General features: G+C 51.5%; 1 protein-coding gene across 4 annotated transcripts in view; it reads left to right on the top strand.

Moving 5' to 3' along the window:
- USP20 (ubiquitin specific peptidase 20) overlaps positions 1–22,989 on the top strand; it is a 41,344-nt gene that overhangs the window by 11,270 nt on the left and 7,085 nt on the right. For all 4 annotated transcript variants that reach the window (XM_012457973.2, XM_064377061.1, XM_021674075.2 and 1 more), the window contains 15 exons: positions 2,239–2,335; positions 6,150–6,203; positions 8,217–8,279; positions 8,627–8,758; positions 10,674–10,770; positions 11,148–11,217; positions 12,763–12,876; positions 14,210–14,288; positions 17,190–17,634; positions 18,047–18,187; positions 18,499–18,614; positions 18,860–19,032; positions 19,618–19,712; positions 22,309–22,342; positions 22,513–22,558. In XM_012457973.2, the coding sequence (XP_012313396.2) occupies positions 2,255–2,335; positions 6,150–6,203; positions 8,217–8,279; positions 8,627–8,758; positions 10,674–10,770; positions 11,148–11,217; positions 12,763–12,876; positions 14,210–14,288; positions 17,190–17,634; positions 18,047–18,187; positions 18,499–18,614; positions 18,860–19,032; positions 19,618–19,712; positions 22,309–22,342; positions 22,513–22,558 (1,740 nt within the window). In that variant the 5' untranslated portion in view covers positions 2,239–2,254. The remainder of the gene's footprint in view (positions 1–2,238; positions 2,336–6,149; positions 6,204–8,216; positions 8,280–8,626; positions 8,759–10,673; positions 10,771–11,147; positions 11,218–12,762; positions 12,877–14,209; positions 14,289–17,189; positions 17,635–18,046; positions 18,188–18,498; positions 18,615–18,859; positions 19,033–19,617; positions 19,713–22,308; positions 22,343–22,512; positions 22,559–22,989) is intronic.

Below are 22,989 nucleotides of genomic sequence, written 5' to 3'. Positions count from 1 at the left end.
GGTGGCAGGGGGCAGGGGGGTCTTATCTGGACTCTGCGTGATCTCGAACCACGCCCGTCGGCCCCGCTAGCGGCGGCGGTGGCTGCACCCTCGACTTCCGGCTCAACCAGCGTCCGGCTTTTTTTTTTCTTTACCCTTGTCCTCAATGTGCCAGTAAGTTCTGCCTGCTTTTGCACATTTACACTTTCTTTTTTTTTTTTTTTTTTGCCCCCTCACGTCGGTGACAAGCACATTTACACTTTCTATAAGTTAGAAAGCAACTGAGCAGGCCCTTAGGATCTGAGCAACTTGAGTTTCAGCTTTAGTGTCAACAGTCCTGTGAGTCCTTGGACAAGAAGGAGCCTCTGTTTCTTAGTCTGTGATATGGGGCTAATCACAGCTGCCTCAACCATCACTGGGCTGGGAGAGTTTTTCATAAACGAATGCACGAAGAGCACTTAGCTTAGTATCTGATACCTAATCAGTGCTAATAACTCAAGCACTGGCTGAGAATCTGGCCAGTTGACCCCGGCTGACCATTTGGAACAGGGAAGGGCATGTAAGGAGGAATCTGGGGTCCACCTCTTAGATCAGGTGGGCACACATGTGGCTTCTGCCTTCATTTTTGTTCTGTTTTTAAAACCCATGCAGTCCCAGTGGGTTCTGCCTTTGGGTAAAGCAGTCTTGGCTCCAGTTACAGCTTTGGTTGGTTTGGACCTTATTTGGCAACAGTTTGGAGCTATAATCAGCAGTCAGATTCCTGGATGTGATTCTGCTAAAATACTGTAGGTGAAGGATTTATTTAGTTACTTATTTTTAAATGCTTTCTTTTGAAATAATTATAGATTCATAGACAGTTGCAAAAAGTGTACCCTAAGGTCTTTTGTACCTTCACCCAGTTTCCCCTAATGGTAAAAGAAACACATACTTTTTTTTTCTTCCTCCCCATGCACCTCTTTTTTTTTTTTTTAAGACGAGGTCTTGCTCTGTTACTCAGGCAGGAGTGCAGTGGCATGGTCATGGCTCACTGCAGCCTTGAACCTCTGGGCTCAAGCAGTCTCTTACCTCAGCCTTTCAAGTAGCTGGGACTATAGGCATGCACCAGCATCCCAGCTAATAATACATCTTAGTACGTCTGTAAAACAATCAGTAAAGTGACATTGGCTTAATCCATGGAGCTTTTCCAGTTTTACTAGTTCTGCAGGCACTGGTATATGTTCAGTTCTTTGCACTTTTAACACACGTGTAGATCCATGTAACCACCCCTCAATCAAGATACAGAGCTGCTCAGCACCACAACAGCGTTCCTTGAGTGAAGCATTTATTTTCTAAGACAGAAATCTTTTTTTCCCCCCTGATTTAAAAGAAAGAAATGCAGAAGAATGTTGGGAAAGATGCTTGCTACATGTTAGCAGTGATTTATTTTGCTTTGTGCTTTCTTGTTTGAGTTTTGTTTCTATAATGAAAATGTATCAGTTAAACAAAAGCAACAGAGCTTTTTTTCCATCTTGAAACCCATCACCCAGATGCACCGCTGTTGACGTTTTGGCAAACAGGATTTATTTATTTACTCATTTATAAATGCTTCCAGACTGCTTTCTAGGTTGTTCTCCTGCCTTTCTCTCTGACTTTCTCCATACTCTCAGAAGACTTTCTCGGGAGGCAGTGTCGCATGGCCTGTCTCCAAGGTGGTCTGCTGTTCAAGCCCCACTCCCTGTGGGACTCCCACAAGAAGTGGGATAAGTGGCCTGCCAGCACGTGGCCTCCCAGAGGCTCTTGAGAAGACCAGAGTCAACATCTGCTGCTTGCCTTTTTGAAACCCAGCCTTTCTACACTGCCCCTCCTCTGTCTGCATCCTTGGAGGGACATGGATTTGGCCTCCTTCTAACAAAACATCCGTGGTTTTAGATTGTCTGGTGTGCAGCTCCCTGCCTGCAGGCAGGACTCCCGTGTCTTCCCTACCAATAATTCTGATCATGATACCTGACACCTGCCCTGGGCTTTTCCTGTATCAGGGACTATGCCAGGCATTTGACAGACACTGTCTCTATGAATCCTAAGAGTGGCCCATTGGGAAAACTGTCACCTTCTTAGATAAGGGAAGTGATGCTCAGAGAGGTTAAGCAACTTCCCCAGGTTACCAGCTGGTTTGTGGCAGACCAGGACTTAAGGGCACAGTCATGTACTTAACCACTCACCTCCCCACCTCCTGTCAGCACTGGCTGCCGTTAACCCAGGATTGCTTGTGTCTTCTCATAGGTGAGCCCAGGCCAGGATGGGGGACTCCAGGGACCTTTGCCCTCACCTTGACTCCATAGGGGAGGTGACCAAAGAGGACTTGCTGCTCAAATCTAAGGTAAAGGGTCAGACCTTTGGGGCCGGGGCCCACACCCAGGGCCACCTCTTTCCTGGGGTGTGGACATTTCTGAAGGAGTGGAAAAACTGGCTCCCTGACAGTCTGTGCTCAGCCTTCTGTGTAAATGGAAATGCTGGCATCTGCTTGGGAGGCCACCTTCCGGGGCTCTGTCCTAATAGCCATTAATTATAGTTTATACCAGGCCATTTGGGAACCACTAATGCTCTCTGTCCATTAGCTGTTGGGGCAGAGCCTCTCCAAAGCAGGGAATGAAAGCTGCTTTCAGAATCCAGGAGTGTTTTTACAAATGTGGCCTGAGGAGAGCTTGGGGAGGCCTGGGCAGGAAGCTGGGCCTCCTCTCAGAGTAGGAGGATGCATTGCCATCCTTTTCGTGTTGTTAAATCAAAGTTTTTGAAAAGGTAATACTTGAACATGGTTAAAAATGAAACAGTATAAAAAGATAAATGTCAACAAGTCCTTCTCTCACCCCTGTGCCCACCCTCCCCAGCCCATCATCGGGTAACCACTTACTCTCTTGTGTATCTTTTCAGAGTTTCTTTATGTGAATACAAGCAGATACACTTACTTTAAGTTTTGCCCTTTCTTACATAAAAGATGGTATACCATCCTCTCTGAATTGAAACTTGCTTTATTTACATGACAGTGTATCTTGGGGCTCTTTGGACGTCAGTGCATAGAGACAGCTTTCTCATTTGTTACCTTGAAGCTGCATCATATTTTATCGTGTGGCCACAGTGACTGATGCACTGTGGATAGACACCTGGACCTTTTGCACCCTCTTGCCAGTAAAAAGATGCTGTGATGAATGGCCTTGTAGAAAAGTCAGTGCATCCATGGGCAGAACTGCAGGCAGGCATGTTCCCAGGAGTGGAATTCCTGGGCATGTTGGCACCTAATGCTGCTCCTGTGGCCTCACTGCACCAGCAGGTCCTTGGTGGCCTTTGGCGGTTCTTCATAGTGTCTATAGCTGCTTTTGAAGTGACATTGCCTCTTGCAGCGTGAAGTAGGGCAGAGTGAGGCCCGGGTGTATTTGCACTGCCTGATGCTGGGTTTCTCTCCACTTCTTAGGGAATCTGAGAGCAGGGACAGGATGAAGCAGGTGGGAGAAGGGAGGTAGAGCACAGGAAGGTTTGCACTGGGACTGGCAGCCGTTCAGAAGCCTGTTAGTGCCTCTAGGGCAGAGACTGGGCATGTTTGGGGTGCTCTGGGCCTGTGTGTCAGAGAGCACAACTTCAGTTCCTCCCTGGGTATCCAGAAAGTTACAAAAGAAAACCAGCACTGTTCTAAAATGCTCATAAAGGGCAAAGATATGAGCAGGTATTTCCCAGTAAACGAGATAGAAATGACAAACTTTTGGAAAAAGATGGCTGACCTCACTCTCGTGCTTATGGATATTACTAACGAAACAGGATGATAACCATTTTACTGATGGGCGGAAAGAGACTGATCCCACTCATAGCTGACAGTTACGGAGAAAATGAGCCACTCACGTTGTGGTAGGGCTGGGAGTTACTGTAACTTTTAGGGAAGCAGTTCTGCTTCTGGGAATTTATCCCGTAGAATGTAATCACAGTTATAAAGATACGATACAGCAGTAATTTACTGAGCATTATTTGTAAAAGGGAAAAACTGATGCCACCTGAATATTGCTCAAGAAGGGAATTGATTGCATGACTGTGTCCAGAGTGTGCAGTTATCACAGAGGAGATGCAGTCTTTATGTACAAGCTTGGGTGATGCTAAAAGGAGACACAGGTACATTACAGAGACATATGTATTAGGTGATCTTATTTTTACTAAAAGTCAACCCTTCAAGATCTAGGCATCCATGTTTTATATAAGAAGAATGTACAGAGGGAAATATTTCATATCATATATGGCATATAGATGTCATCTGAATTGTTATAGTAAGCGTCCGATACTTTTATAAATCAAATAACTGAAATGGAAAGAAAAACCTGAGAAGAGGAGGGTAAATTGTGAAATCAGAAAATCACAAGAGAGATGATAAATTCAGGAAGGTTCAGGGTGGCAGCTTTGATTTTTGCTAAGCAGGCTGCTCTCCTGGCACCCCCAGCATCCTCCATGAGAGACCCTAAACCACAGAGTGCAGATCTCAGCTTCATCTATGGGATGAGCTGCTTCACTTCAATCTGTTGTTCAGGCTTTTTACAAACACGGCTGGGATCTGGGTGTAGTGAGCCGACATGGCCACCATGGGGGAAGCCAAGCTTTCTTGGTGGGAGATTTGGTGACCTTGCTGCACTGGGATCCGGGCTCCTTGGCTACACCTGCTGATCTTGCTCTGTGACAAGGGTGTGACCTCTCTGAGTCCCCATTTTTCATCAGTGAAAGGGGGATGTTGGTGGGCCCTGCTACAGAGACTGGAGGGGATTATGTGAGCATTATGTAAAGAACTCAGCTGAAGGCCAGGTGCAGTGGCTCACACCTATAATACCAGCACTTTGGGAGGCCTAGGTGGGTGGATGACCTGATGTCAGGAGTGTGAGACCAGCGTGGCCAATATGGTGAAACCCTGTCTGTACTAAAAAATACAAAATTAGCTGGGTGAGGTGGTCCACACCTGTAGTCCCAGCTAATCAGGAGGCTGAGGCAGTACAATTGCTTGAACCCAGGAGGTGGAGGTTGCAATTAGCCAAGATCTCGCTACTGCACTTCAGCCTGGTTGACAGATTAAGACTCTTGTCTCAAAAAAGAATTCAGCTGGAGGCCTGACATGTCGTAATCCCTCTTCAAGGGTCCACTCCCACCATGGTGGAGCCTGATACTGTAGCAGCACCCGTAGTTCCTCTCACAACTGATGGAAGCACAACAGATGCTGTAGGGCCTCAACTGGGAACTGCTGTTGTAGAAATGCAGATACAGTCATTTGGGGCACGATTTAAGTTGCTGTAATGAAGAGTCCCTGAAATAGAGTGGCTTAAATGAGATAGAAGTTTCTGTTTCTCTCACAGAACAGACCAGAGGTAGGTAGGACTGGTAGGGTGCCTCTGCCATTCTCAACATGGGGCTTTCATCTCCGAGTCCAAGGTGGTTGCTTCAGCTCCTGCCGTCACATCTACATTCCAGCCAATGGTAAGAGGAGAAGGAGCAAGGGTAGCACACAGCTCAGAAGTGGCACACATCATTTTTGCTGTCATCTCATTGACTAGAACTGAGCCACGTGATCATGGTGGAAGCTGGAAAACATCATCTCCAGCAGGCTAGCTGTGTGCTCAGCTGAAATCCATGCATCCGCTTATTAGAGCAAGGAGGAGAAGGGATACAAATAGACACAGAGTAGGCCTTGTCGCCCAGACCACCAGAAACCTGGGTGTTTCCTGTGATTTGCCAGGTCCTTGAACTCTTCATTTATACCAGGCCCTGTGGACTCACAGGGGTTGGTAAAACAGGCCATCCCTCTTTGACAGAGCCCTGGTCTAACGGGTAGAAAGGCTGAAATAATTCAGTGCAAGGAAGGAAGAGTAGAAGGAGTAGTAAGAGAGCATGTTAACAAGTCTCTTACATGATTTTATTTTCCAAAATTAGGTTACAGACACTAAAATAAAATGTTGATTATGTTTTTACAGGCACATGATAGAATTCAAACAGTATCGTGTAGAGCCTAATTTGGACAGGTAGTCTGAGTAAGGCCTTCCAGGGCCAGGGCTTGACACTGAGACCTTTTCAGTGAGTATCAGCCAGGTGGGGCCTCCAGGCAGGAGCAACCCCAGAACTCAGCCCTCCATGGGCTCCTCACACCTGCTCTTTCTCTCTCCTCTCAACCCACACAGGGAACCTGTCAGTCATGTGGGGTCACCGGACCAAACCTGTGGGCCTGTCTCCAGGTAAAAGATCCTTGTGGGTATTGGGGGTATGGAGCTGCTTCTAGACTCTGGGCTGGGAACTTCCATCCCTGGTGGGCACTGCCAGGAACGTTGGGCAGGGGTACAGGGCTCCAGATTCAGCGAATCCTGGGCTGGCCATTCTGCCAGTCATTAAAAATGACAGGAGAACAAAACAGGTTGGAGAAGGCTCTGGACCGAAGGCTCCCATCTTCATAGGACACATAATTCTAGCTTGGCATGCGTATGTGAGAGTCGACGTGGGCGTCTTGGTGTTGAGGCCTGGCACTGCTGCTTAGTAGCATCTCTCCCTGGGCCAGTCTCATTTTTTCCCTGAACCTTCATTTCCCATCGATAAGAAAGGGGATGCAACACTGACAGCTGACAGCTGTCCCCGCCTCATGGGGTTAGGATGGAACTGGACAAGACAGGTGCCTGTGGCCGACCTGGAGACTGCATCCAGGAGAAGGTGGAAGGGTTTGGATGATTACTGGTTACTAAAAGGAGTAAAAGTAGATGTATGAAAACATGACAGTTTCTCCTGAGTGGTAGAATTACAGGTAATTTTCATTTTTTTCCTCTATAGTATTTAAAAAATGTTTGCAAGTATATATTTTTATGGTCATACTAAAAATGACTGTTAAGGCCAGGCGCGGTGGCTCACGCCTGTAATCCCAGCACTTTGGGAGGCCGAGGCGGGTGGATCACGAGGTCAAGAGATCGAGACTATCCTGGTCAACATGGTGAAACCCCGTCTCTACTAAAAATACAAAAAATTAGCTGGGCATGGTGTCGCGTGCCTGTAATCCCAGCTACTCAGGAGGCTGAGGCAGGAGAATTGGCTGAACCCGGGAGGCAGAGGTTGCAGTGAGCGAGATCACGCCATTGCACTCCAGCCTGGGTAACGAGCGAAACTCCGTCTCAAAAAAAATAAAAAATAAAAAAATGACTGTTACTTAAAATTTCTTAAAAAAAACAAAAACCCAGGAGTAGAAACAACAAAGACAGCCTCAGCGGGTGAAGACATCTAGTCAATCTTTGCAGAAGTGCAGGGGCCCCGGTGGGACTCTGGCCTCTCCTGCTCTGGCCTGTCACTCAGCACAAAGTAGATGGCAAGACATGGGTATCCAGGGGGCAGCAAGGAGTGCCAGATGTTATCTCCTGAGCTGTTAAAAGTGCAGGACGTGGTCCTCCCTCATAGGAGCCATAGTCCCCTCAGACAGATGTGGGAGCCTGCTGCAGAACATGGTACGTGCTTTCTGAGTCAGCCACATGGTAAAGATCCAATTGATTCCACCGTTTTCCCAAAAGGCCCTCACCAGCCTGTGCAGTGCTGATCCTGTAGAGAAGCCTTGGCCATTGACTACTGGCTGGCATGGAGGCCCACAGTGGAGGCACTGAGTGGGCCTTGGAGGATAGGTAGACTGGGATAGGAGAGTGCGAGGGTAGAGGCAGCGTCTTCAGGGATATGCAGGCCCTGTGTGGGGCACTGGGTCGGTACTGGGCTCCCACTACCTGTACACCTTGTTTCAAACACCTGGTACCCATTCAGCATCCCCCACTAGAAAATGGCTGTGAGGCCTAGCATCCCCACCAAAAACGTAGGTCCCAATAACTACCCCCCTTCCACGTAGGGTTTTCCTGAAGGGAAAGGATCTGGGTTCCGAACAGCCAGTCCTCATCTGGGACCCTGCCTGAGCTTCTTGCTGGAAAGCTGCAGCCCAGGACATACTGCTCATTTCATGCAGAGGGCAGTAACAGTGTTTATGAATTTTTATAGAAAAGGCTTCAGAAACATGCAATATCTTGTTTTTGGTTACCGTCCATCACTACTCAACAGAACTTCAGGTGTACAAACCCACAGGCCCATGTTCCTTTGAGATGGCAGAGCCTCAATCCCTTGTGGTCCCTGTTCAGGAGAGGTGGGAGCACTGACTTTGGGCTGGAACCAGAGACAGTATGTTGACACCATCCTTTTGGCAAGCTCCAGTCCACTCTCCTCCCCTCTGTCCACAGGTCGCCTGCCCCTATGTTGGCTGTGGAGAATCCTTTGCTGACCACAGCACAATTCATGCACAGGTGAGTGTGGTGGCTGAGAGCGTGGGCCCTACAGATGGCCTGGGGTTCAAACTCCAACTCCACCTTCCTGCTCTGGGCCTAAATGGCTGGGGCGATAAATGATGTCATACTAGCATGGCTTCTGCAAAGAAGCAAGAGATGATGCAGGTGAAAACATTTTGCACCTGCACCATTTGATAAACAGCAGCCCTCAGGGTCCCGACCGAGGGGTAAGCGAAATTCAAGCTTCCGGCCTCTGTCCTGACAGGGCCACTTACCGAGAGGCTGGGGAGTGGAGCAACCATCACAGGTTGGGGCACGTGTCGGGCCAGAGTACCCTGGACCTTGTTTTGGATATTGCCCTCTAGGCAAAAAAGCACAACTTGACCGTGAACCTGACCACTTTCCGGCTGTGGTGTTACGCCTGTGAGAAGGAGGTGTTCCTGGAGCAGCGGCTGGTGGCCCCTCTGCCGGGCTCCTCCTCCAAGTTCTCTGAACAGGTAACCTGTGTGGTGGGCTCTGTTTGGTTGTTGGCAACACTGTGTTGAGGATGGGGCGGTGTGACCTGAGCATCCGTGGAGCTTGGGTCAGTAGGTCTCAGAGGTGTCTGTTCCTGGGTCAGTATGTTTTCAGGTGACTTTGAGGAGCTCACATCCACACGTGCTCACTGAGCCCACTCTGTGCCAAGGCATGAGTGAGGCACTGAGGGTGCAGAAGTGACTGAGAGTAGGGCCTCCCTTGAGGAGCTCAGGGGCCATGGGGTGGCCCTGCAGAGTACAAGGGTCGGGTGGGCCCACAGCCGTGGGGTGAGTGTAGACCCTTCCAGGCCTTATGGAGATGGTTGATGAGGTCACAGATGGCCTGTGGCCATCCCAGATGTGAAACCATTCCTAAGGGAATTCCAGGTAGTTGCTACAGCACACTTTTATATGGGAAATGCCCAGAAACCACCTCGGTAATGTCAACCAGAGAATGGGCCTTTCGTCAGCAGTGCTGTGCAGCCTTAGAGGTGGCGGGTCACCAAGCCCACACCTTGGAGGTCCCAGCCCCAGGCCTGTCCTCAGGGAATGGTCAGTCACCCTGGATGGCAGAGCTGCCTGCTAGAGGAGAAGCCAGGACGTGTGTGTGCAGCATCTGCATGGCTGTCTCCTCCATATTTTTAAAATTTTCTTTTAGTTTAGTTTAGTTTTAGTTTTTGAGATCAAGTCTCGCTCTGTCGCCTAGGCTGGAGTGCAGTGGTGCAATCTCAGCTCACTGCAACCTCTGCCTCCTGGATTCAAGTGATTCTCCTGCCTCAGCTTCCTGAGTAGCTGGGATTACAGGTGCCCACCACCAAGCCTGGCTAATTTTTATTTTTAGTACAGTCGGGGTTTCACCATGTTGACCAGGCTGCTCTCGAACTCCTGACCTCAAGTGATCTGCCTGCCTTGGCCTCCCAAAGTGCTGGGATTACAAGCTTGAGCCACTGCACCCAGCCTGTTCTGTTTAGACAGTCACATGATAGGGCTCAATAAGTGCTTATTGGATGCATCTGTGAACTTGGTAGATGTTTATGAATTTTTGTAGAAAGGCTTTGAAACAGTATGTGCAATATCTTGTTTTTGTTGTGCATGTGTATTAACAGTTCAATGTCTGTATAATACAGGCCGGGCGCGGTGGCTCATGCCTGTAATACCAGCCCTTTGGAAGGCTGAGCAGGAGGATCACTTGAGCCCAGAAGTTTGAGACCAGCCTGGGCAGCATAGTGAGACCCTGTCTCTACAAAAAATCAAATGATCCAGGCATGGTGGCATATGCTTGTCCCAGCAACTTGGGAGGCTGAGGTGGGAAGGTCACTTGAGCCAAGGAGTTCAAGGTTGCAGTGAGCTATAGTCGTGCTACTGCACTCCAGCCTGGGTGGCAGAGCAAGACTCCATCTCTTAAAAAAAGTCTACATAGGTCAGGCGCAGTGGCTCACACATGTAATCCTAGCACTTTGGGAGGATCATTGGGCCCAGGAGTTTGAGACCAGCCTGGGCAAGATGGTGAGATTCCATTGCTACAAAATATAAAAATGTTAGCTGGGCACTGTGGCATGCACCTGTATTCTCAACTACTGAGGAGGGTGAGGTGGGAGGATCCCTTGAATGCAGAAGTTGGAGTCAACAGTGAGCTCTGATTGTGCCACTGCACACCAGCCTGGGTGACAAAGCAAGACTGTCTAAAAAACACACACGCACACACAAATCAAGGAGTTCCCAGGGAAAGGCCACCAGTCCTCTCTCTTTTCGCAGTGCCTTCTGCTCAGATAGACTGACTCAGCCCAATGGGTGCTTCTGGGCAGTGGGGCTGTATTTCCAGCCCTTGGGAGACACCTGGGCCTCTCTCCCCAGCTCCTCTGTTCCCCATTTTCCTCATTTTGGGTCTTTAACACAGGACTCCCCACCACCCTCCCACCCTCTGAAAGCTGTTCCTATTGCGGTGGCCGACGAAGGAGAGTCCGAGTCAGAGGATGATGACCTGAAACCTCGAGGTAATGGCCCCCACAGCAGGGGAAGCTGATGGGCCAGCTGGGGGCCTCACCTGGAGGCTGGAAAGCGCCACAGTCTTGTCTCTATTCGCACCTGCTATCTGGGCAGGCCCCTCTGCTATATGGTCTGGACAGTGGGCCTGGCTGGGCAGAGGGGCAAAGCAGTTCATCTGTTTAAAACGCTCAGGTAATCGCCACTGTTGTGAGCAGGAAGCACATTAATTTACTGGGAAGATTCCTGGGGTGGAACACTTCCACCATGTCCTCTTCTTGGGTCCTGGGCAGTTGAGAACCACAGCTTTGTGCCAAATGTGAATTGTAAGGTGTTCTTGGCAGGGCAGGGTGCTCACCTGCTCCTCCCCATTGTGTTTATTTGCCAGGCCTCACGGGCATGAAGAACCTCGGGAACTCCTGCTACATGAACGCGGCCCTGCAGGCCCTGTCCAATTGGTAGGTCGACGCTTTGTCAGAGAGCCGAGAGCTGTCCCTGGCAAAGCCCTGGAAACAGTATCAGTAGCACCCCCAGGCAGTTGCCCACAAACACGTGCTTAGGACACACAGCCAAATCCCTAAAAACACCCAGGCTTTTGACCCAGCAATCCCCGCAGTGGGAACGTATCCTGAGGAGATAACCAAAGATGCTGGGGAGGTTGGACATGCCAGGAGGCTCCGCGCTCTGTTGTTTATTGGAAGCGATTTAAAGGCCCATCTGCAAGAGAATGTAAATTCTCATAGCCCAGCCTTACAGCAAGTGCAGGAAAAATGGCACAAGACAACATACCTGGAAACAAGAAGGGGTTCGGAATCTGGTGAGTGAGGGGAGAAAAAGAGGTTATAAGGCATTGCATGGTACAATCCTGTTTTAGGGGAGAAATGCAATTTTCCATTAGGGATAGACTCTCAGCTCCATGAGGCCAGGGATGTCTCCTGTGCCAGAAATGCGTCTCCTATGCAGTGGAGATTAGAGATGGCAGTATATGTATTCAGGAAGGAGAAAGGGAATGGGTACAGATGCACAGACAATTCTGGAAGGCTATGTTCCAAAATGTTCGTAGTAACCTCAGTTGGCAGAACAATAAAATTATTGTTAATAATTGACCACGTCCAAACTGGGCACGGTGGCTCACGCCTGTAATCCCAACACTTTGGGAGACTGAGGAAGGCAGGAGATTGAGACCAGCCTGGCTAACAAGGTGAAATCCTATCTCTACTAAAATTACAGAAAATTAGCTGGGCGTGGTGGTATGTGCCTGTAGTCCCAGCTACTTGGAAGGCTGAGGCAGGATAATCGCTTGAACCCGGGAAGTGGAGGTTGCAGTGAGCCAAGATCATGCCATAGCACTCCATCCTGGGCAACAGAGCGAGACTCTGTCTCAAATAAAACAAAATAAAATGAAATAATTGACCACACCCAGGCTCACCTCTTTAAAAGCCGTGTCTTGGCTGGGTGCAGTGGCTCATACCTGTAATCCCAGCACTTTGGGAGGCCATGGTGGGTGGATCGCCTGAGGCAGGAGTTCACCAGCCTGGCCAACATGGGGAAACCCCGTCTCTACTAAAAATACAAAAAAATTAGCTTGGCATGGTGGCGTGTGCCTGTAATCCCAGCTACTCTGGAGGTTGAGGCAGGAGAATAACTTGAACCCAGGAGGCGGAGGTTGCAATGAGCCGAGATTGTACTACTGAACTCCAGTCTGAACGACAGATTGAGACTCTGTCTCAAAATAAAATAATAAGATAAAGTAAAAATGCCCTGTTTCTAGATACAGCCACACTCTCAGGTACTGGGGGTTAGGGCTTCACAGATTAATTCTGGAGAATACAATTTTGCCCATAACTGGTAGGATCCTTCTAGTCATCTTCAGATATTTCTGGGTCCAGGTCCACTGTGTTCTCTGTGCGAGCACTCATGGCTCCCCACTACACAGCCCTTTCTAAACCATGCCACGTGCCTCATTTGCTCTCCTGACCTGGTTCTCTCTCCCCTGCCCCCAGCCCTCCGCTGACTCAGTTCTTCTTGGAGTGTGGAGGCCTGGTGCGCACAGACAAGAAGCCAGCCCTGTGCAAGAGCTACCAGAAGCTGGTTTCTGAGGTCTGGCACAAGAAACGGTGAGCCATTGCATCCCTAGCCTCGGGCAGTGTGTGGGGCAGGGGTTTCCTGTCAGCACCCAAGATTGAGCGCTTCCTGTGGATTCAGCCCCCAGCGAGCACTTGCCTCACTTTGTCCCAGATAATTCTTGCAGCAAGCCTGTGGGGTGGAAGTTGCATCCAGTCCTTTTGTACAAATAGGGAAACTGAGGTGCAGAGAGCTTTAACTATCTTGCTCAAGGTCATAGAACCTGTGAAAGGTGAGCTAGAATTTGACCTGCTGTTGACCCTAGCTGGCAGCCACGGGTAGGTGTCTTTGCCAAAGACATGGTGACCCGGCCTGAGCCACAACTGTGTGTGTGGGAGGAAGTGTGGGGCAGAGGGGCGCAGATTGGATGGAGCTTCTGGCACAGAATGAAATGAGTTGAAAGACCAGAGCCTGGGATTTGACCTGTTTCTCCAGGAGAAGTCAAAGTTGGGAATAATTAAAAATGAGCACATAGAAATATGTATTACATATAGAAGCAGATTACAAACCAGCGTGGGGCCGGGCATGGTGGCTCATGCCTGTAATTCCAGCACTTTGGGAGGCCAAGGCCAGTGGATCACAGGTCGGGAGTTCAAGACCAGCCTAACCAATATGGTGAAAAACGCCGTCTCTACAAAAAAATATAAAAATCAGCCGAACATGGTGGCAGGCTCCTGTAGTCTCAGCTACTCGGGAGGCTGAAGCAGGATAATAGCTTGAACCCAGGAGGTGAAGGTTACAGTGAGCCTAGATTGTGCCACTGCACTCCAGCCTGGGCAATGGAGCAAGACTCCTTCTTGGAAAAACAAAAACAAAAAACAACCCAGCATGGTACAGTATAATTTCGCCTGTGTCAGAAGCCAACTTTAAGTGTATGTCTGTATGTATTTTTATATATGCATCTGTAGTTTCACAGAAAAATCCAGAAATCTAATGGTAACTGTCTGGTGCCATTAGTGGTGGTGTTTTTCTCCTGTACTTTTCTGAAATTTTAGATTTGTCAGTAATGAACATTGAAATGAGAAAACCGCAGTAAGTGTTTTAGAACAAAAACAAATCATGTTTAGGCAAGTTTGTTGTGCGCCAGCAGGAAATGGTGCCATCTTACTTGAGCTCTTTGCTTTATTGAGGCAGCTATGACTTGATGTTTTCTTCTTGTCTGTAGAGATGTGTGATACTCTTGGGGCTGCTGGCTGGGTAGGCGCCTCCCCAAATGTCAGGAAACGCCTCAGTCTGGTCCAGCCTGGCTGGCCAGCTGCCTGTTTCTCTCAGGAATGAGCAGCTCAAGGCAGCCTCCCTGTACTAATGGGTTTGGCCTTCCTACAGGCCAAGCTACGTGGTCCCTACCAGTCTGTCTCATGGGATCAAGTTGGTCAACCCAATGTTCCGAGGCTATGCCCAGCAGGTAAGCCATCTAAGCTTCCCAGGGGACACCCAAGGCTGTGACCCACTAGGCCTGGCTTTGATGCCAAAACCAGAGTGGAAAATCGCAATGGCAGCTGAACACTGGTTGGTAGGTCTCGTGGACCAGGCTGTCACTCCTAAGCCCTTCATATGTGTGGGGACAGTGGTGCCTCCCAGCAACCTGCTGATATTTAACCCTACTTCACAGACGGGCAGACTGAGGTTCAGGGGGCTGAGCCATTTGCACAGGCCACACAGCTGGCAAATGGTGGAAGGGAATTCTTTTTTTGGGGGGGCAGGGTACAGGGTCTCACTCTGTCATCCAGGCTGGAGTGCAGTGGTGCAGTCATGGCTTACTGCAGCCCTGACCTCCCGGGCTGAAGCAGTCCTCCCGCCTCAGGCTCCTAAAGTGCTGCAATGATCAGCATGAGCCACTGTACCCGGCGGAGGGGAGATTTGAACCTGGACAGCCTTGCTGCTGGGCCTGTGCCCCTCTGCATTGCACCCAAAACGGCACGGGATTTCACTTCTCCAAACTGCAGGCGAAATTGCACTTTTATTAAAGCAAAAATTTTTATTAAGAATTTTTTTTTTTTTTTTAACCTAGAGAGCTGCTTTGAAACCAACCACATTTTTCTGTTTTATAAAATCATAAGATCAAGACAAAGAGTGCAGCCATGCATACACCTCAGCCCTGGGCTGATGGCTTCTGCCCTCTAGCCTGCCCCAGATGGCCCACGGCAGGGCTGGACCTGGCTGGGTCCCCTCTTTTGCTGCCTGAATGAGGACCATGGATGGAGCGGCAGTCATGTGGGGACACTTCCACCCTCTCCTTTACCCTCTGCCTGCGAGCTCAGCGCTGGGAGGGAAAAAGGCGGTACCACATTCAGCCCAGTGACCTTTCACCCTACAGAAGAGGCAGTGGAGGTGGGCAGGGAGCTGGCAGAAGGACGAGGGAGTGTGATCCCAAAAGGGAGGGCTCACCTGAGTCCTGCCCCAAACCATGCCACCCACAGGCCAGGCCGCCTGTGTGATTCACCCTTCCTCTGGCTCCCCCTGCTCCCTCACTCCCTGTGCCAGCCCCCACATACCCTCACTCCCTGTCTCACCTTCCCACAGACCTGGGCATGACTCAGACTAAGCTGCCCCTGCAGGCAGTCCCAGGGTGAGTGCTGCGGGGCCTTTGGCTCCTGCTTGAGAGGCTCAGCACTGCCTGGACACCTCTCTTTTTGGGGAGTGATAGTCATCCACAATGACTAACATTCCTTGTGTACCATTTAAGTGGCCACAACTTAGTCCTCACAGAACTCTCACCAAGTGGGCAGTGTTGTCACCCCCATGTTATAGGTAAAGAGCTGAGGCTCAGAGAGGTTCTTCCCCTCACCCATGTCACACAGCACATCCTGGCAGAGATGGCATCCAGGCCTAGCTGAGCTCATCCCTCAGCACAGCGCTGCCCCGACTCTGTGCAAGGTGTCCTGCCGGTTCTCAGCTCTGGGTCAGGATGCTGTTATGGAGGGCCACGCGCTGCTACAGGACTCCACCTGGACTCCAGCAGAAGCATCCCTTCCTCTGGTTCTACGATGTAATGCAGAGGACGTTTCTGAGGCTGAACTGTAGAGGCAGCTGTGGGCCCCTCTTAGGGGCCAAAGGATGCTTTCATGCTTCCACATGGATTGAGATTTTGGCAAGGAACAGTAATTTTGTTGAAAGGAAGAACCAGAAAGAGAAGTAGATGGTGTATTGAAAGCCTGTTCTTGAAAGGGCCCTTGATCAGGCCTGCCACAGGTCACATGTCCCCTCCCTGATGCAACATAAGCTAGTGGTTCATTCCTCTGATCTTGGAATCTGACACTGCCTTGGGGAGTCCCACTCAAACCCCACTTCCCTGCACCTGAGCGGAGAGAGCCGGGCTCCTCTCTCCAGATGTGTGACACAAGGCTGGCTCTGGCTGCTACGTGACCGCTGCCTCCTGGGGGTCAGGGCCTGGGCTGGGGCTACTTATAACATGCAGGTCAGGGACTGCTGGGGCTGATTTGGGCCTGGAACCCAGGTCCTTCTCCATTGCCCAGCACCACTTGAGCACGCCCCAGCTGCTAGGGTCTGCTGCCGCCACCACTTTCTGACCTCCCAGCGCACCTGGTGAGCACACAGCTCTCAGTGGGGCTCACTGGGCACCTCTGCCCGAGCCCCTGCTGCCTTGGCTTCTGGCTGTGCTGGTGGCCCAGTCACAGAGTGGTCAGGACAAAATGGTCATTGCTGTGATTTGAGACCCAGGCAAACCTTGCAGGGGCAGCTTAGTCTGAGTCATGCCCAGGTCTGTGGGAAGGTGAGACAGGGATCGAGAGTATGTGGGGGCTGGCACAGGGACTGAGGGAATGGGGAGCCAGAGGAAAGGTGGAGCACGCAGGCGGCCTGGCCTGTGGGTGGCATGGCTTGGGGCAGGGCTCAGGTGAGCCCTCCTTTTTGGCATCACACTCCCTCGTCCTTCTGCCAGCTCCCTGCCCACCTCCACTGCCTCTTCTGTAGGGTGAAAGTTCACTGGGCTGAATGTGGTACTGCCTTTCTCCCTCCCTGCACTGAGCTCTCAGCAGAGGCAGGCATTTCCAAGCATGAGCCGGGAGTTGCATGGACCTAGGTGCATACCTGGCTCTGCCACTTGACAGCTGTGTGTCCTGGTGGGAGTCCTTTGGCCTCTCTGAGCCTCAGTGTCATCCACAGAGGAATGGGATTAGGACAGACCACCCTGGGAGGCCACTGTAGGGGTGAGCAGCTCCTCTGCAGCGGGCACCCATGAGGCCCTTCTAGATGGAGGCTGGCGCTCTCTCATCAGCCACAGGGTGTTGCAGGCTGCTTCCTCCTGCCTCCAGGAGAGCCCTGTTGACACAACCCCGGGTTCTAGGACACCCAAGAGTTCCTCCGCTGCCTGATGGACCAGCTGCATGAGGAGCTCAAGGAGCCAGCAGTGGCCACGGTGGCGCTGATGGAGGCACGGGACTCAGACTCAAGTGACACGGATGAGAAACGGGAGGGCGACCGGAGCCCATCAGAAGATGAGTTCTTATCCTGTGACTCGAGCAGCGACCGGGGTGAAGGTGACGGGCAGGGTCATAGCGGGGGCAGCTCGCAGGCAGAGACGGAGCTGCTGATCCCAGAAGAGGCGGGCAGAGCCATCTCCGAGAAGGAACGGATGAAGGACCGCAAGTTCTCCTGGGGCCAGCAGCGCACAAACTCAGAGCAAGTGGACGAGGACGCTGATGTGGACACCGCCATGGCTGCCCTTGATGACCAGCCCGAGGAGGCCCAGCCCCTGTCACCACATTCCACCAGCCCCTGCCGGACGCCAGGTATCAGCTGGGCAGGGACTTCGGGAGGAACGTCAGCCTGTGGCTCGGTACCTACTGGGTGCTGAGCACTGACATGCAGTAGCCCCCGGGGAATAGGTTCTTCCACTAGACTCAAATGACAGTTGGGAAGTCAGCTTCCAGGGGACTAAGTGATGCGCCCAGGTTCCCCCAAGCTAGTAATGCTGGAGCCCCATTTACAGCCATCTCCTGAAACCCTGCGCCTTCAGCCAGAAATGGAGTGGACAGCTCTGCTCTGGCCTGTGTGCTGGGGCCCGGAGTGGGCATGTGACAGAGGAGACACATTGGGTTCAGGCCTTCGTTCCTTTAGGAGGGGCTGGCAGGCCCTCTTCCTGACCACTTATGGAGCTGGCGTGGCTGTCCTGGCCCAGCAAGTTCCCCTCTCTGCCCCCAGAGCCGGACAACGATGCCCACCTGCGAAGCTCCTCTCGCCCCTGCAGCCCCATCCACCACCACGAGGGCCATGCCAAGCTGTCCAGCAGTCCCCCTCGTGCAAGCCCTGTGAGGATGGCACCGTCGTATGTGCTCAAGAAAGGTTCGGGGGGCAGAGGAGAGGGTCGGTCAGCTCAGGGCTGGGAGTGCAGATTGCGCCCGTGGCTGCCTTTCTCATAGCTCCCACGTGGCTGAGGGCCAGGCTATGGGCTCCTCTCAGATACAGCTCTGAGACACCAGTGTGGGGAGCCCCGTTTTGCAGAGGATGACATGGAGACACGAGGAGGTGAATTGCTTACCCAGTCACATGACTCACAGATACCACTGCACATCCTGGCAAAGGAAGCCCCAGTGCCTGCACCTTGCCCTGGCCTGGCTGGTGGAGGCTGGGCTAGTCCTGCGCTGTGTCTCCAGCCCAGGTCTCGAGTGCCAGCAGCCGGAGGCGGAAGGAGCAGTGCTACCGCAGTGTCATCTCCGACATCTTCGACGGCTCCATCCTCAGCCTCGTGCAGTGTCTCACTTGTGACCGGGTGGGTGCCCCAGGGATGGGGGAGCTGGGCCTGGCTGCCAGAGGCCTTGGCAGCTCTTGCCCTGACTGGGTGCAGGGTGGGCTCTCCATGGGTGCTCCCGGCTTTTGTTGAGGCGAGGGCCCTTCCTGCGTGGATCCCATGTCTATGGCCTGGGGAGCAGGCCCTCTGCCCCTCACCTGTGGGCTGGGGGTTGGGGTGCAGACGTTGCCAGAGGGCGGGCACCAGACTGACCTTCAACCCCACAGGTGTCCACCACGGTGGAGACGTTCCAGGACCTATCACTGCCCATTCCTGGGAAGGAGGACCTGGCCAAACTCCACTCAGCCATCTACCAGAACGTGCCCGCCAAGCCAGGCACCTGTGGAGACAGCTATGCCACCCAGGGCTGGCTGGCCTTCATTGTGGAGTACATCCGACGGTGCGCCCACCTTACCACTAGTGGGTGACACGGGCCGGGCCTTGCCCTGGTTTTCCTGGATGGGAGATACTACACAGCCAAGTCCATGCAGTTGAGGGACCAGGAAGGTCCTGGAAGGAGCTGGAGGCCAAAGGCTGCAGAGGAGTTGGCTTAATAAGCAGGGGATTTCTTGGCTACTTTCAAGTGGCCAGGATTGGATGATCCCTTGGAGCTGGAGGGCAGTGACAGCAGGGAGGTGACCGTGTGGCAGGTTGAAGGGAGGGCAGCAGCAGGAAGGCCTGGTGGGCAGGAAGGGCAGCAGCTTCCCCCGGGCCTCCTCACTTGCCCAAGGCCATGGACCCACCCAAGGCCATGGACCCATACCGCCCCAAGGAGGGGGCAACATCACAGATGAAGGCCAGGCTTGGGGAGAGGTGATATCACTTGGCCCAGAACATGGAGGGGTCTGACTCCAGGCCTCCGCCCCGACCCACCATGCCCAGCTGCCTCTCTGGGCCTCAGGTCTGACAGAACTCAGCCAGAGTCCCCTCAACTCCTGTTCTTGCCCAGGCCCTGGCAGCAGCTGCACTCTTTTCTTCTCTGTAGGTTTGTGGTATCCTGTACCCCCAGCTGGTTTTGGGGGCCTGTCGTCACCCTGGAAGACTGCCTTGCTGCCTTCTTTGCTGCTGATGAGCTGAAGGGTGAGTAGCCTGGCTGGCAAGGGTGCAGGAGGTGGGGAGTTGCAGGGACAGGGGTATGCAGACCCCTGCAGGCTAGCATGCAGCCCAGGGCTTGTGGGACACACGGCCAGGCTAGACTTTGCCTCCAAGGTTGAACCCATCAGATTCCCACTCCCTCTGCCAGCCAAGCTGGGCTGGGGCCACATGCCCTCCCACCCTGACCATCTTGCCCCTCTTGGGTGTTTACCTTTTTATTTATTTTTATTTTTTACCAATTTGGTGGGCAAAAATGATATTATTGTACATTAATTTTGCATTTCCTTGATTACTGATGAGTTTCTACATTTTTTGTTAAATATACTGACTATTTGTATTTATTTAAACAGTGCCCATTCCTGTTCTTCCCCTTTTTCTCTGTCGCCTATTTGACATTTAAACCTTTGGGAAAATTGTTTTTGTTTTTTTTTTTTTCAATTTTCAATTATGGTAAAATACACAGAATTTAAAATTTATCACCATAACCATTAGAAATGCTATTTTGAGCAGAAAGTGTACAGTTCATTAGTGTTAAATACATTCACATGGTGGTACAGCCCATCCTCCCCATTCATCTCCGGAACTTTTTCATCTTGCAAGCCTGAAACTCAGCATCCTTGAAATAGCTCCTAGTCGCCCCCTCCCAGCCCCTGGCAACCTCTGCATTCGAGTCTCTGTGAATACGACTACTCTAAAGACCGCATATAAGTGGAATTAGACAGTACTTGCCATTCTGTGACTGACGGCTTTTACTGAGCAGGACGTCCTTAAGGGTCATATGCGTTGCAGCGTGTGTCTGAAGGTCCTGCCTTTTTTAGGCTGATTATTGTTCCATTGTGTGGTGGCTGGGGTCATTCTGCTTATTCATTTATCCATCAGTGGCCACGGGCTGCTTCCATTTTAACTATTGTGCATATGTTGCACCCCTCTCTTTTTTCATCCCTTTGGGTATATGCGCATTTTTAATTTATTGAGGAGCCACCGTACTGTGTTCCACAGTGGCCGGCCCATTTCACATTCCCACCAGTGATGCACAAGAGTTCCAGTTTCTCCACATCCTTGCCCACACTTATTTTCTGTTTACTTTTTTGATGGGAATCAGCCTCATGGGTGTGAGGTGGTGTCTCATTGTGGTTTTGTGTTGTTGGTTTGGTTTTTTTGAGATGGAGTCTTGCTCTTGTTGCTCAGGCTGTAGTGCAGTGATGTGATCTTGGCTCACTGCAGCCTCCACCTCCCGGGTTCAAGCGATTCTCCTGCCTCAACCTCTCGAGTAGCTGAGACTACAGGTGCCTGCCACCATGCCTGGCTAATTTTTGTATTTTTAGTAGAGACGGGGTTTCACTGTATTGGCCAGGATGATCTCAAACTCCTGACCTTGTGATCCACCTGCCTCCCAAAGTGCTGGGATTACAGGCATGAGCTACTGTGCCTGGCCTCATTGTGGGGTTTTTTGTGTTGTTTTGTTTTTGAGACAGGGTCTTGCTCTTGTCACCTAGGCTAGAGTGCAATGGTGTGATCTTGGCTCATTGCAACCTCTGTCTCCCGGGTTCAAGCAATTCTCCTGCCTCAGCTTCCTGCCTCCCTAGTAGCTGGGATTACAGGCATGCACTATCATACCCGCCTAATTTTTGTATTTTTAGTAGCACAGGATTTCACCATGTTGGCCAGGCTGGTCTGGAACTCCTGACCTCAGGTGACCCACCTGCCTTAGCCTCCCAAAATGCTCATTGTGGTTTTGATTTGCGTTTCCTAATGAGTAGTGATGTTGTATGTCTTTCCATGTGCTTGCTGGCCATTTGTAAATCTTTAGAAAAACATTTATGTGAGTCCTTTGCCTGTTTTGTTTTTTGTTGCTAGTTATAGGAGGTTTTTTTTTTCCTTGAGACAGAGTCTCACTCTGTCACCCAGGCTGGAGTGCAGTGATACAATCTCAGCTCCCTGCAACCTCCTCCCCCCGCTCCCCCAGGTTTGAGCAATTCTTCTGCCTCAGCCTCCTGAGTGGCTGTGAATACAGGCGCACACAACCATGCCCAGCTAATTTTTGTATTTTTGGTAGAAACGGAGTTTCACTATGTTGACCAGGCTGGTCTCGAACTCCTAACCTCAGGTGATCCACCTGCCTCGGCCTCCCAAAGTGCTAGGATTACAGGCATGAGCCACGATGCCCAGCCAGGTTTTATTTCTTTTTTTTTTTTTTTTTTTTTGAGATGGAGTTTCGCTCTTGTTACCCAGGCTGGAGTGCAATGGCGCAATCTCGGCTCACCGCAACCTCTGCCTCCTGGGTTCAGGCAATTCTCCTGCCTCAGCCTCCTGAGTAGCTGGGATTACAGACACACACCACCATGCCCAGCTAATTTTTTGTATGTTTTAGTAGAGACGGGGTTTCACCATGTTGACCAGGATGGTCTCGATCTCTTGACCTCATGATCCACCCGCCTCGGCCTCCCAAAGTGCTGGGATTACAGGCTTGAGCCACTGCGCCCGGCCCAGGTTTTATTTCTTAAGCAGAAATCATAGTCAGTTTTTTTGCTCCCGCATTTCCCATCCCTGCTAACTTCTGACCCTTGTTTTAATGCCCTAGGTGACAACATGTACAGCTGTGAGCGGTGTAAGAAGTAAGAGCCTTCCCCAGCCTTTTCCCTAACTGCCAGTTTCTGTGCCCTACATACCCCCCTTGGATTCTGGCAGACAGCCCACCCCCCATCCTGCCCTCCTGGAAGGGAGCAGGGTGGAAGGCTGCTCCCCTTAGCCCTGCCCCTGACTCTGGCTCGTGCTTCCTCCCCAGGTTGCGGAACGGAGTGAAGTACTGCAAAGTCCTTCGGTTGCCTGAGGTGAGGGGCGGCCTTGGCAGCCTCCTTCTCAGCTATCTCGAGGTGCACACTAGCAGACACCAGGTTGAGGCTGACCCTGCTCCACTGCTCGGGAGCTTCTGTACTGCAGGGGCCATGGAGATTCCATAGCTTTGGCTGAGAAACCTCTGGGAAGGGTGGGCATGGGACACATCTTTCTGACTGTGACTTGGTGCCCTTTCTCGGTGCCTCAGCACATATGTGGTCTAACGTGTTGTGTGAGGGCCCAATGGGAGGCAGGTGTGTGGGACGCTGAGGCCCCGCCCCCAGTGAGACAGGTGTGGCCCCTGCTGGCTGCAGAGTGGCCAGAGGAGAGCTGGCCTGGCCGGGGCTGTTGTCTTGGCCTTTCTGAGGAGTGACATCTGAGTGAGGCCTGGAGGGTGTAGGCTGGTGTCAGCATCGAGAAGGGAAGG

The sequence above is a fragment of the Aotus nancymaae genome, unplaced genomic scaffold (assembly GCF_030222135.1).
Source record: "Aotus nancymaae isolate 86718 unplaced genomic scaffold, 86718_ANA_hifiasm-v0.15.2.pri h1tg000003l, whole genome shotgun sequence".
NCBI lineage: Eukaryota > Metazoa > Chordata > Mammalia > Primates > Aotidae > Aotus > Aotus nancymaae.
The sequence above is the reverse complement of the archived record's forward strand: the minus strand, read 5'-3'. Positions and strand labels throughout refer to the sequence as shown.